The sequence below is a fragment of the Leptonotus elevatus genome, chromosome 20, assembly GCF_054856555.1.
Source record: "Leptonotus elevatus isolate MCC_2025b chromosome 20, RoL_Lele_1.0, whole genome shotgun sequence".
Lineage (NCBI taxonomy): Eukaryota > Metazoa > Chordata > Actinopteri > Syngnathiformes > Syngnathidae > Leptonotus > Leptonotus elevatus.
The window spans coordinates 9,510,341-9,524,691 of NC_141258.1; the positions used below are offsets into that span (position 1 = coordinate 9,510,341).

Here is a 14,351-nt window from a genome sequence, read left to right on the forward strand (position 1 = left end):
AACATGGCCCTGGCTGATTTCTTATACTCGACTGCCACCATTGCTTTAAGCGACCTCTATAGGTCAGAAGCTGCATCAAAGCTTTCTGTATGCTTTAGCATAAAAAAAAACAACATAAAAACGTATACATACATTTTTGGCAGTGAAGGACAAAACTTATTTATACGTTCTTGGGCTTGAATGAGTTAGGAATGTATATGCTTGCAAGGACAAAGCCTAGCAATGCGACTTTTTAATCTTCTCCCCAGGCAGCACAGCAGATCATAGAGTTACAAGAAGCTGCCCAAATTAACGCGGGGCTGCAACCAGCTAACCTGGGCCGCAACACCAGCCTCCACGACATGAAGACTGTGGTGAAAACGTGGAGGAACCGACTTCCCATTGTGTCGGACGACCTGTCCCACTGGAGCAGCATTTTCATGTGGCGCCAGCATCACTACCAAGGTATGACTCTGAACAATACCCACGGTTAGTAGTTCACATGTAATGAGTTCACACTCCCTGACTATGGCATTGGGGTACATGCTCCATATTAAGAGCTTTAGCATTCCTGCTACCTTTTCAAAGAAACTGTTTTGTCTTTTTCCTGTTGTGTGGAACAACCCTGCATCATTTTGTTGGTACTGTATGGTCAGTTGTTGACCTCTCACGCAACCACCCTACTCTGTCACACTATCTATTTCCAAATATCTCCGGTTCTGCACCACAGTGCCAATAAAATCCACTTCATTCATACATGCCAGCCTTGAAACTTCTGCTGTAGCGAAATTGAATTTTCTTGATAAAATCCATTGCCATGCCCCATTTCCCGTGCAATGTGTTCATGTCCCCAGTGCTCCTCTTCAATGGCACCTGTGTAATAAATACAGACACCATTTATATTACTGTTCTCTCTCTCTCTCTCTGCCTGTAGCCATAGTGACAGCATATGAGACGAATACGCAGCATGATCCAAACAACAACAATGCCATGTTGGGAGTTCATGCCTCAGCATCTGCTATCATTCAATACGGCAAGATTGGACGCAAGCAGGTGATTCATAAATGTTCTCAGACTTATTACCGTCAGAGCTGCCGCAACATTTTCTGTTACATTGCAAGATAGAAATCATAACGACAAGGTTTTTTTTTCTTCATCTTTTGCATATCTCTTTAATGTCATCTTTGCCGCCTCACAGGGTTTGGTGAATGTAGCTCTGGACATCCTAAGTCGTATCCACACCATCCCAACTGTGCCCATTGTTGACTGCTTCCAGAAGATCAGACAGCAGGTTAAATGCTATTTACAGTTGGCTGGTGTCATGGGCAAGACCGAATGCATGCAGGTGAGACTTTGGAATATGTTGACTTGAAATGACATGCATATTTAACCACCAGCTGCGGTATATTGTAAATGCGTTTTCAGCCTTATATGTGATTTTCTCCTGCCCTCTTTTTTTATATCTATATGGTAACATTCTCTGAAAATGAAAACGTATTCTGGCGACGCAATGGTTGGTTTAACCTCTGAATTTTGTATATATTTTAAAAGGAGCAAGATTGCTCTATTGTCCCTCAGAGGGGAAGTCAATTTACGTTACACAGAAATACGCACATGGAGCCGTTTTGTAAACAAACTCCAGCAGCTGTCTCGTGAAATATTTTATTGGAACAATATATTGTAATTATGTGGTCAAAACAAGGCAACTGGTCCGCTCAAATTTAAATCATTCAAATTGAATTCAGTTTAGCGCTCAAGTTGCCATTGAGCTGACGTTTCATCTCATTGTAAATTTACTGCATGTCTCGTTGCCATCCATATTGATATAGAATTTAGTTTTTGGAAGTAGCTTTTGGTGACATGTTATTACACCAAGATTTGGAAGTAAAGGTATCTCAGGGGATTACACTGAAGCCCACTGAGTGCTTTGATTAATAGAAGTGGTTCAGTGCACCACATGTCATTAAAAGTGCCAGAAGTAACCCTCCTCTCACTTTCTCCCCTCCTTTAAGTCGGCTTCTGGCTTTGCGCTTTCTCCTCCGCTCTCTGGCTACACCTCGTTTGTTACAGTAGTGCATTGGGACAACTCATCAGAGGCTCTCTATAAAGGAAGCTTACTTGCCTTAACACTTTCCTTACATCTTAATGATCACCTGTGATTTATGCTACTGTCCCAGACTGATTTGCATCTTCTTTCTGATGCTTTTCACTGAAGTGATGTCAGTTTAATTTGTCAAAAAGTTTAAGCCTCTTTTGTCTGCTATCTGTCAGGGTTTAGAGGTGATCGAGTCCACCAACCTGAAGTACTTCACCAAGGAGATGACGGCTGAGTTCTACGCCCTCAAGGGCATGTTCCTGGCTCAGATCAACAAGTATGGATGACAGTTGGCCTCTTTTTGCACCTATTGCCACCTACCTTTACCCTCTCCATCCTTTGACTATGCATTCACCAAGTCTGTTAGCTACCACGTTATCATCAAACCATGTCAATGTACTTTTTAGCCACACATCTTACCACTGAGTGTATTTGGGATTGTAGCACCCTTTAATGTAATATTGTCCAGAAAATGTAGTAACGCCTGAAAATGAAATAAAATTTGCACTTAACTCGATCAAAAATGTAACTTCACCAATAATGCAAAAAAAAATCCTGACTAGTATTGTAATAACATTTTTACCTTATGAAATTATTGAGGATTTATTACGTTTTCAGGTGGGGTTTTTATTTCCTCAAAACTGATCATGTAAAACTTGATCATGTATATATGTTCATTTTTAGTCCAAAGTTCTACATTTTGCGTTTCGAGAATTTAAAGGGACTGACTCATTTAGCCATTTTCAGCAGTAAGAAGTTAATAATTTGTCTAGAATTAATTTGATAACGTCATTATTTTTCATATACAATTAATACCTTTAAAAACACATTTTGCCACTTGCTGTTGACTGAAAATGACATCACGTGTGCTCGGGGAACAACAGCAAATGACAAAATTAAGGTATTAATTGTACATAAAAAATAATTAAGTTATAAAATTAATTCTGCTTAAAATGGTTAAATGAGTCAAGTATCCCTATAAGACTTCCAGATATATTCACAGCAAAAATTGGAGTGTTAAAATTTGGTGTTAAATGTTTTAGAGTTGATTTCAACCCCCCATAATGTATTTTTAAGACTCTGTGACTTCTACACGGAGTTCCGTGTTGGAGTTCCTCAAGCAATTTATTTACCAACTCTGCAGAGAGATAATCAAAGTAAAGTGCGCCCATTTGATTAGAACTGCTTTGCTGCAAAGACTTCTGTGATGTAATACATATGATTTAATAATGTAATAAGGTCATTATTAGTTAAAATGTTACTACAGCATCAGTCCCAAAAAGTTGTGTGTGAAATTGTTACATTATTTGGCTTTACATTTTTGATCGAGTTAAGTGCAATTTTTATTGACATTTTCAGGAAATGATTAAATTAAATAGTGGCTACAGGGATGTTATTATACATTACATCGGCATCATCAGTCAATGACAGTTGCGCGTTCAGTTCTGCTCCTAAGCTGCAGGGCATGTAGAGCAACATGGCTGTTCACCCCACCTCCTCTCTGCACCCTTTTCCCCCCACCCGTCATCTTTGACGTGACATGGTACCCGGAGGGCTGAAAGACAAATTGAGGAAGCCTTATTAACAGTATACGCAGCTCAATAATTAACCAGAGGCAATTTTCAAGAATCTCTGCGATCAGCAAAACTTGCCTGCACCTCGGCAGGGTTTATTGCAATCATTAAGTTTCCCTTAACTGGGGAGAATTAACAGCGACGTGGTGGTTATGGGTAGAAGGAGCTTCTTGTGGTTGGATGTCGTGGCGCGGGTGTGCGCGCAACCATGTGTGAAAAATTTGGGGATTATTCAATTTAACGTCTGTTGAGTGTCTGCTGAGGTAGCGGGTTGAAACATTTAATGTGCTTTAATACTAGCAAAGTGACAGAGGCAACTCCATTAAGTATTACTGGAGTGTCTTTGGCTCTGACTCCCTTAGCAATCAAGCTCCCATTTCTTAATCACATACCAAAATGCTTTTCATAATAACACATTTTAATTGATTGTCTTGGGAGATGTTTTGTTGTATATAAGCAGGAAAGTACATTGGAAGCTCTGCTCACTGTGCCTCGTTCATTGACAGGCCTGTCTGCTTGTTTTGACGGCAGGCTCACGTGTCTCACGCGTTTTATTAATCAAACGTTGAAATGTGTCAAAGTTATTCAGGCCACGTGCCAAGGAGGGAGTTGTAAGCTGCGCTGTGACGCAAAACCGCTGATGACTCCAAATAAATTCCCTTGTCAGCGTAAATGGCACAGTGGGGTCTGCTGCCACGTTTCACCTGTATTTGCCTTAAGCATGCAGCACTGGAATTGCAGGAATGGAAAGTGTGACTACGAGATGGGGGGGACCAAGATAAGGGGGAAAAAATCCCTGGTACTCTCAATGTTATCAACCTCCCCATTTCTCTGCTCTTTGCTCTTCATGGTTAATGTATTTATACACAGATATATATTGCCCTCAGTCATTTCAGATAAAATTGCAAGATTTTGAGCCCTATTACACCCAGCACTAAATACATTGATCTTGATCCTCGCTGAGGTCAACTCATATTATAGCAACATTCCTAAACCCTGGCTGACGTGAATTCATTCTGGGTTAAATACCTACGACACTGTGCCTAGGTCTTAAAGAAGAGATGAAATATGCTTCTTACTGATATGTGACACACGTCTCAGAATATGACATCTTTGTATATGAATGAAGAGCTTTATTTTTTTCTATCCATGTTTCAGGCTCTCTGTTCTCTTCACATTTGCAACCAAGCCGTGATAACTGAAACCACGGTTCGTTTCTCACGCACTCTGTCCACCTGTTGTCGCAGGTCTGAAGAGGCCAACAAGGCCTTTTCAGCCGCTGTCCAGATGCACGATGTCTTGGTGAAGGCGTGGGCCATGTGGGGCGACTATCTGGAGAACATCTTTGTGAAGGATCGACAGCTCCACTTAGGAGTCTCTGCTATTACATGCTACCTCCACGCTTGTCGCCACCAAAACGAGAGCAAATCTCGCAAGTACCTTGCAAAGGTGAGCGTTGTTTGAATTTGAATTTATGCTTGTGGTGGGGCGGGGCTATCTGGCCTTAAAAATCATATTTGATCAAATCCGATTTTTTATTTTTGTCCATTTTTTTTTCCAAATGACAATGGTCAAAATAACTTCTTCATATAAATGATATGAATTATTTCTGCTATAACACGGTTTCCACGGGTCGTTCAAAAGCATTAGAAGTCATTCAATTGTTTTGTCTATAATTAAGGTCTTGAATGGCATTGAACAGCATTACATGTAATATCCAAAGTCATTAACAATATAAAATAGTTGATGTAAAAACATTGTTGCATTAAAAATTGCATTAAAAGCATTACATTAGATTTGCTGATGACTGCAGCAACCTTGCAATGAGTAATTAATGTTCACATGTATGTGTATATTAGCAATATATTATACGTTCTTCATGGAGGCTGAGCTCCCATATACTCTTGTGTTAGTTATACCTTGAGCTTGTAGATTTATGAGTTTATACGAGCATGAGCAACCATGCTTCTGCACCTGCAGGAGCGCCTCTCTCCATTAGACCTTTTTTCAAATAGGGTCATTGTTAATTCCCTCGTCTCCAGACCCCATCCAGCCCATACATTATTGGTTCTGATGGGCCCAAACACATTTTATTCCACCCTCAGCCTCAGTCGTAATTTGATTGCTCACAGTCCAGCGGCAGTCGCTGTGGATGGGTTCCCACGGCAGATCAATGGTGGAGTGGAATCCTCTTACACGGACGCTGACGGTCTAATGGCCTCCCCTGACACTCCAATCTCCCCGCCCTCCTGCATGGGCAGACCTTTTTCAAAGAGTCAGACTAATGCTATCGCACTCGCCAGTTGAGCAAACCCTATGTGGGAGGTAATGAGACGGACTCCTTGCTAACAAGCATGGCGCCTACTTACACAGACACACTTCAGCACATTCATTGCAGCTCCTTCACAATTGCTTCAGCCTGCTGTACTGAATGCTCTTCCTGTATAGACGGCATCACACTTAGGCCTGGCTAGGAGCAGGTCTGGTGATGTTTTTAAGAAAAAGGATGCGACATCAAAAGCAGCACTAAATGAAGGCAAAGTGTGTGACACTAAGCTAAATTATTTCATGCTGGCCGCTCTTGGCGAAGCAATTGTTCGAATTAAATAACATTATCTTTGTCTGAACTAATTATGGCTGCTTCTAGCCTCAAAGGCTATTGTGATGTTGTGGTGGTGACCCCCACCTTCGCCGCCAGTATGTCCCGCCAAGCTGAGTTGGCAGTGCTTCACACTGATGGATGCAGCCAGTTGACCAGTCATTACCAGCAATTATGTGCAATCTGTAACCTGGTCGGAAATGTGGATGGGAATTTAGTAATATCTTCACCATAATGAGGCACAACCCAGAAATTGCCTCCTACGTTGTCTCATCATTTATGGCTGTAACGATCAGCCAGAAGGATTTCTGCTTCACTCTGCAACCCGCCCTCCTGCTGTGTAGAGCCAGCCATGGAGCAGTCTGACTGATGATCCAGACACCGCACTGACTACTTGGTTTTATATGGAATATTTTCACATATTGGTAGATGCCCTAATTCAGTGTTAAATCTTACATTTAATGCTGAAACATTCTCACACACTACCAAATGTGAGAGCAATAACCGAGAAAATATGCTAGATTTCAGTATGAGAGCATTTCAGTAGGATGCATTAGAGTCATTAAGTGCCATCATAATTGCCAACGTAATAGTACTATAGCATAGTAGGCCCAGTTAATCAAATGTTATTTTAAAAAGGTATATTTAACCCTCCTGTTATCTTGTGGGTTTGATTGACCCATTGTAAGATTTCTAGCTTTAAAACGTATTCAATCTAATTAGTCTTAAGTGCATGTTTTTGGAGTTTGTTTTGCTGTTTCTGACACTTTTTCGAACACGGGTCAATTTGACCCAGGAACACGAGTAATGTTCCTGAGAAACAATGTTACAAGTGGGTTAGATCCTTGTGCATAAATGGGTATTGCTATTTGATGGTACGGAAACTTTACAAAACTCTTGACCCAGTGTCTATCCCCCCTATTATTAAGCGGGTCAAATTGACCCATTGCAATTTTTAAGTAGTAAGTGTAATGACTCAATAAACAACTATAGTTATTAACAAAATGGTGAGTAATGAAGTTAATATTTAGATTTATTTTTTTTTCCTGTTCTTCGCGAGTCAGGAACTTTGTATGACGGGTCAAATTGACCCAAGGAGTAAAGTAAAAAATAAATAAATAAATAATGATTTAGTTCATGCAACGGCATATTAGGGTCACATATAAATATATTTTGTTAGAGGGTGGGGGCAATATCCGAGAAAAAAACTCGCAAATTTGCCACTTTATAAAGTGGCAGATTTGTGAGAAAAACTTACGAGAAATACACGTAGCGTAGCTATAGTCTAATCATGTGAGGATTCGTTGGTGGTTAATGAGACACTGTTTATGAAATAAAAAGGCAGGGTGAAAACGGTTTCATTCTTAATTTAAACTTTACTCGTCATAAACGGCAGCGAGAGCGACAACACTTCCTGATCCCCCTATCTGCTGACTAAACACTAACCAATCAGAAGCTAGCATACTTTAGGTAAATGCAAGTGAATGACGGAGAGCAGCAGATTAGACACATGAACTTAGCTACTTGTACAAAAAATACCAAAATGTATGAATGTGTAACTAATAATTCTGGAAACATAAATGTACAAGTAAATATAATAGTTTTTTTCTCACAACTTTATCAACTCGCAAATCTGCCACTTTTTTTCTCTGAATATTGCCCATAGATAGATTTTAAATAAATGTAAATGAATACATGCATATAAAATCTATGTAAATAAAATGAACATTTCCAAAAGATTAAATGCAAATGTATTATACTTAAAAGTTAAAGACAACCAACCCTCTTAACTTTTTATTATTATTATTATTATTTTTTTCTTCTAAAGAGCTCAGTATTGTTCATTCGGTAATGTCATCATCATTGCTCTTTTTTTCTTTTCTTTTTTTTTTGTACCAACCCTCTTTCCACTAAAACCTGAATGACCTTTTCATCTTTCCATGATCTTCACATTGATCTTATCCTCCTTCCACTTGATTTGTAGGTATTGTGGCTCCTCAGCTTTGATGACAAGGACACGCTGGCAAATGCAGTGGACAAGTACTGTATCGGAGTCCCGCCCATCCAGTGGTTGGCATGGATACCGCAGTTGCTGACCTGCTTGGTTGGCTCTGAAGGCAAACCTTTGCTCAATCTAATAAGCCAGGTGTGTATATCCAACAACTGTGTTGCTTTTATGACCGTTTGACAGCTTTCTCACTGAAAGTAGAATATTAATAAATAATACAAATCGACCCTAAATATTAAAATCCTTGCCGGGGTTTAAATGACGATTTATTTTTATATGTCTCCATGTTGGCCACTGATGAAATATTTTTGTGTTCTTGCTTCATCACATTTATTCAGTCCAGTACATCTGGCTCATGTGTTAGCATCCGTTTTCATAGGCGTCTTCCTAATAGCGATGAATTAACCGCATTCATGCCAAAGTGATCTCTCTCTAGCCGCATTCTATTTACCAAATGTACCTTTTAGATCTCCCCGCCCCCCTCTTCCACTTAACCACCCATTTATTGGCTTTCACTAGACCCCGGCGAATTGGATTTTAAATTATTTGCACATGAAATGATGATAAAGTCACTATTGTACGCATCTACACGGCAGTAGCAAAGTAATTAATTAATGCAAGGACTCATTTGCTTTGCTTAATGGAGTTTTTTTTTTCTGCGCGATTTGAAGAGGATGATCTTCAAAGAGTAGAAGGCCTCTGGACAGAGCAAGGATGTTATACAGACAATTTATAGAAAAAGATGAGTTATGTTACGGGAGAAGGGTTTGTCGTGTCAAGTCAAAACCAGCAAGTAATGCTATCTTATTTTTTCACTGATGATGAAGAGGTAACCGCTTCATGTCAGTGACATAAATTAATGACTGATGAGGAAAACTGTCCACTTCACAGCTTTTTATGCAAAGGGAAAATCTTGTTTTAATGCATGGCAGGTTTTATCCCTGTCATTTCCCTGAATTATTTAGAATTTTTCCTAGGGGGCGGGATGTTTAAAAAACGTATGTTGAAAAATTGATGAAGGTGAGGCAAAGAGCGCCGAGGGGTAGGTGGTGGCGAGATGAATCAGAAGTTAACTGAATTTCAACAGCCCCTCTCCGACACTCCCCAACCTCCCTTCTTGTCAACTGTTCACCCTTTTCCCCTCTGCCCACCTTGGCTTCACCCAAGTAGAATAAGTCTTAACTTCCCATTCGTGTGCTGATCTGTAGTTCCGTCCGTTGCCTTCCTTCCTCTTTCATCTTTAATGCTGCTCTTGGATGCCACCTCGATATCCACCTTCCTCTCATTCTGCTTAGTCCAGCCCCCTTTGCTTGCTCGAGGGTTGCCTATCCGCTCCTTTTAGCTCACCATTAAGGAATGGAAGAGGCAGCAAAAGAGTAGAAGCGAATGGTAGGCGTCTTGCAACCAACCGTCAAAAGCAAAATAACAAAAAAAACACTTTAATCATGTGGCACCTCTATCTTATATCAGATCCCAGCTGTCCCAGATTAGAGTCAGTACACTTACAGCTTTCCACAACATTGTTAATCCACTCAGGTGCTCTTCTACAAAGATCAGGTTTGAGTCTTTACAATCTTGATTGCAGTAGCAGGAGAGCCCTTCCTGTAATCCGTGCTTGTGTAGAGGAAAACAGCATGTGGGGAAAAAAAACATTTCTTCTCTTCTTTCTCATTTCATCTCCCAAATGCCCCGAAATCCAAAAGCAAACTGCTGATTCTTTGTTTTAACAGCAGAGAATAAACTAGAAGCAACTTGGGCATTGTTCAGTCCATCATCAGTCATTTTTGTCAGAACGGCAAGAGCCAAATGTCACCAACACAAATACGTCAGTTGTATTAAGTTTAAGTTTGTGCTCTCGGTTCTGTAGTAGTTTTGTCTGTACTAGTCATTTTTTATCTTGAAATTAGCTCTCTGACTGACTGTGACTGTGAATTTCCTTTTTAATTTTTAATAGGGCCAGCCTTTTTTAAATTTATACAAGCTTTGTTTGTTTTTTTCCTGCAAGTTTTTTGTCCAAGCATGAACTTAAACAGGAGTAATACGTACATAATTATTTTTCCTTCCCAGGTAATATGGAAAATAAGTGTTGCCGCTTGAAAATTTTGCTTTTTGTCAAAACATGTACATAAACACAATTCTTAACTCATTCACACCCAGCCATTTTCACTGAAGCAACCCCCTTCGCTCCTGGCTGTTTTACTGGATTTTTACTTATTTTGCAAGGCCCACAGAATCTTGTGTTCTATTGGTACAAAAACAAGAACCTACCAAAAGAAAGATTAAAGTCTCTTCTTTCATCAGAAAAAAAAGTTTTCTATCTGTTTCCATTTTGCAGCAATTAGCATTAGAATATAGCTAAGTTTCATCATTATTCACAAATATGTTTAAAACAGTGGGCGATCTTATACTCTGCTGCCACCTGCTGGATGTTTTTGTAATAACTACCATTGCTTCAGGCATTCTCTTCAGTTTGGAGGCTCTAACATAAAAAAACATACAATTAAAATAAAAACGTATAAATATGTCGTTGGGAGCATGGTAAAAAAATATATTTATACATTTTTGTGAACAAATGAGTTAAAAAGCTAAAATGTACGTTATATAATATAAAATAATGTTCAACCATTTATCATGAAACGAGCCATCAACATTCATTGCACGGCTGTTCCATAAGCAACATGTCAGTCATTCTCTACTTTTGCAACGTACAAATGCCCACGTCGCAGCCATGTTGTTGCACGTCAGCGGCGACACAAGTTAAACTAGACAAGCTGTTAAAAAAAACATTTTAAATAAACTTAAATGATTCGATAACATTTATTAATTGCGCAGTGCTTTTATCTTGACCTTTTGACTTCACGTATTTAGCTTACCCGATGTTGTCAGCGACCTCTCTTGAAAAGGTCAATTTCATCATCAGTCACATTCAGTTTTGCATCCCCCCGATGCGTAGCTTCAAACACTCGCTCTGTTGCAGCAGGGGCAAGCTGGATCTATCAGTGTGATCTCTCTCGTGGCACGCACGCACACACACAGTATCTCTCAGCCGGTATCTCACTCCCTTCCCCATCTCCTGCCTTTCCATCTCTGTCTGCCTCCCCTCGTCTCCTTTGCTGTCCTCAGTGGGGGAGTCTTTGAAATGTAATATGTGACCCTCTTTTTATCCGCCAGGTGGGACGAGTTTACCCCCAAGCTGTCTACTTCCCCATCCGTACCCTTTACCTGACGCTCAAGATCGAGCAAAGGGAGCGCTACAAAAGTGGTGAGAACATATCTCTTTGCATCCATAATACATTGAAGAATTTCTTTTCAATTATGCATACTATGGTACCTCGACTTGACCCGACTCTTCTGAGTTTTTCAAGGTACAAGCCATTGCTTGGCCAATTTTATTGTTGTCTGGAGCTGCGAACAAAAATTTGAATTACAAATGCTAGATGCCAAGTGCTTGCTGCAAGATGTTTATTACAATTCCCAGTTCAAGCCTAAACAGAAAATGACAAGTTTGCCCGACAAAAGTACACTAGTTTAATGCTAACACACATTGCAAAATGCTATAGATGGGCTTGCAAAGTTAGCATTGATGTCACTGTATTATAACATATAAAGCAATGTATATCTGAACACACATGGTGTAGCAACATGTGGGGCTGCTCGATTATGAAGAAAATATGAATCACAATTATTTTGGTAATAATTGAAATCACAATTAAGACCATCATTTATTTTTTGGTGCAAAACAAGAAAATGTTTAAACGTAAAAAAAATATTAAGAGAAATAAAATCCTTTCAAACGCGATAATTAAGTTCCTTTTGGATGAAACAAAATGTATTAAATTAGTTATATTAAAAAATTTAAAAGGTGCAAATGTATAAATTTAAACAACTCAAAAATTAGTATTAATATTTTCTTTCTTTTTTTACGATTGTGCTGATTTAGTAATTTTGGGGTGTAATAATTGAAATTGTAATTGAATTTTGATTAATTGCACAGCCCTAGCCAACATGTATAAATTATGATTTTTATTTATTTATTTATTTTTACATAATTTTACCCAGTGCCAAAAACAATATTACTGCAGCTTTACTGGTCACTTGTTATCGTCCTCAAACATGAAAATGTGATGCACAAGCGCTTAACTTATTTACATTCTATGCTATTTCTATATGTTTTTATAAAGTGTAATACTGTACAGTGCTACTTTTCTTAAAAAAAAAAGTATTTTGTTGGTGCTTTATGGGGATTGTACTAACGGATACATTGAATTTCCCTTCATTTGAATAGGGAAAATGATTTCAGATATGAGTGTTTCGAGCTACTGAACAAATTCAACTCATAAGTCATTGCTCCACTGTATGTGTAAATGATGACATTCTCTAGATTTGTAAATTGTAATAAATGCTTTCCCCTTAGACGCATCAGGGCAACAGCAGCCTGCTTCAGTGGGATCCCAGTCTCACTCAGGGACCTCCGACCCCGGACCAATTAGGGCCACAGCCCCAATGTGGCGCTGCAGCCGAATCATGCACATGCAGCGCGAGCTACACCCCACCCTCCTTTCCTCCCTGGAGGGAATCGTGGACCAGATGGTGTGGTTCAGGGAGAACTGGCATGAAGAGGTGAGAACAAAATTGCTGGTTACTTGTGTATGTGTGAGAAAATATTACAGTTGACTTGATACTCGTCTCCTTCTGTGCAAATGTTATTCCAAGTTGTTGCGCGCAACCTGGTCGTCCCACGTGACCCCGGGCTGGTTCTTGTCTCTTACCGCTGTCTGCTATTTTACAAGGTTTTTAACAATACAAGAATGACCATATGTGTATATCTAGTACTTACACACTGACCACGATGGAACTCCCCCTAATTTTGCGCAGTCTGGTCATGGACAATGTAATCCATACTGCATTTAGTAGGTAGCGCTTTCACAGGGGAAGAGTCAGGAGCGCTAAGGGAGATGGATGATGGATGGATGTGATGAACTTGTAAGACAGGGAAAGGGATTTGGACACGCAAGTTTGGTTGTTTGATGCTTTGGGAAACTCGGCAGCAGCTGCAGGCACTGTCATCTGTTTGTGCACGGTAGAGTAGTGTTATCATCCCCCAACCTCTGCCCTGCTTTTGCTTTACTATAACTGATCTTTGTAATCATTTTTCGTTTGTATATGAACTCCGATTTCTTTTTTTATCAATGCAGGTTTTGAGGCAGCTCCAACAGGGCCTGGCGAAGTGCTACTCTGTGGCCTTTGAGAAGAGCGGCGCAGTGTCCGATGCCAAGATCACACCACACACGCTCAACTTTGTCAAGAAACTGGTCAGCACCTTTGGCGTCGGCTTGGAGAACGTTTCCAACGTATCCACCATGTTCTCCAGTGCTGCCTCAGAGTCGCTGGCCCGCCGTGCCCAGGCTACAGCCCAGGACCCCGTCTTCCAGAAGATGAAAGGCCAGTTCACGACAGGTTTGTTCAATACTGCCGATTATATATTTGAGATATGAACATGCATTATTTGTACACATGAAGAGAGAATCTGTGGATGCCAAAAGTAAAATTCTTATAGTATGCAAGATGCATTTTATAACCATTTTGCTCCCAAAAACGTATAAATCCGTTCTATTTTAAACGTTTTAAGTGTCCCAAATACGTATTTATACGTTTTTTTTTAATGTTTGTTTTATGCTAGAGCATACGGAAGGCTTTGATGCAACCTCTCAACTCTCTTTTGCTCTGCTGCCACCTACTGGCTGTTTTTGTAATAAATACAATTTCTTCAACCATTCTCTGCAGTTCAGAGACTGCATCATATGTATGCTCTAGCATTAAAAGAAAAAAACACACACACACACACAAACACACACGTCTTTGGGACACTTAACACTTTTAAAATAGAACGTATTTATATGTTTTTGTGAGCAAATTAGTTCATGTTGTAGAAGTTCTAAATAATTGTATAGATAGTTACTTCTATGCATTTCTGGAACCACAGCTAATAAAGAATGACTTTCTTTGAAAATATTCATTTTGTTGACGTTATCATATCAAGAATGTAGAGTATTTAATTTTTGTTGATTCCAATTTGCCCCGTATGATCATTTTCAC

General features: G+C 39.6%; 1 protein-coding gene across 2 annotated transcripts in view; it reads left to right on the plus strand.

Moving 5' to 3' along the window:
- Positions 1–14,351, plus strand: part of trrap (transformation/transcription domain-associated protein) — a 76,790-nt gene that overhangs the window by 49,633 nt on the left and 12,806 nt on the right. For both annotated transcript variants that reach the window (XM_086064342.1, XM_086064343.1), the window contains 9 exons: positions 249–444; positions 914–1,032; positions 1,178–1,324; positions 2,251–2,351; positions 4,896–5,097; positions 8,232–8,393; positions 11,427–11,517; positions 12,670–12,875; positions 13,451–13,712. In XM_086064342.1, the coding sequence (XP_085920468.1) occupies positions 249–444; positions 914–1,032; positions 1,178–1,324; positions 2,251–2,351; positions 4,896–5,097; positions 8,232–8,393; positions 11,427–11,517; positions 12,670–12,875; positions 13,451–13,712 (1,486 nt within the window). The remainder of the gene's footprint in view (positions 1–248; positions 445–913; positions 1,033–1,177; positions 1,325–2,250; positions 2,352–4,895; positions 5,098–8,231; positions 8,394–11,426; positions 11,518–12,669; positions 12,876–13,450; positions 13,713–14,351) is intronic.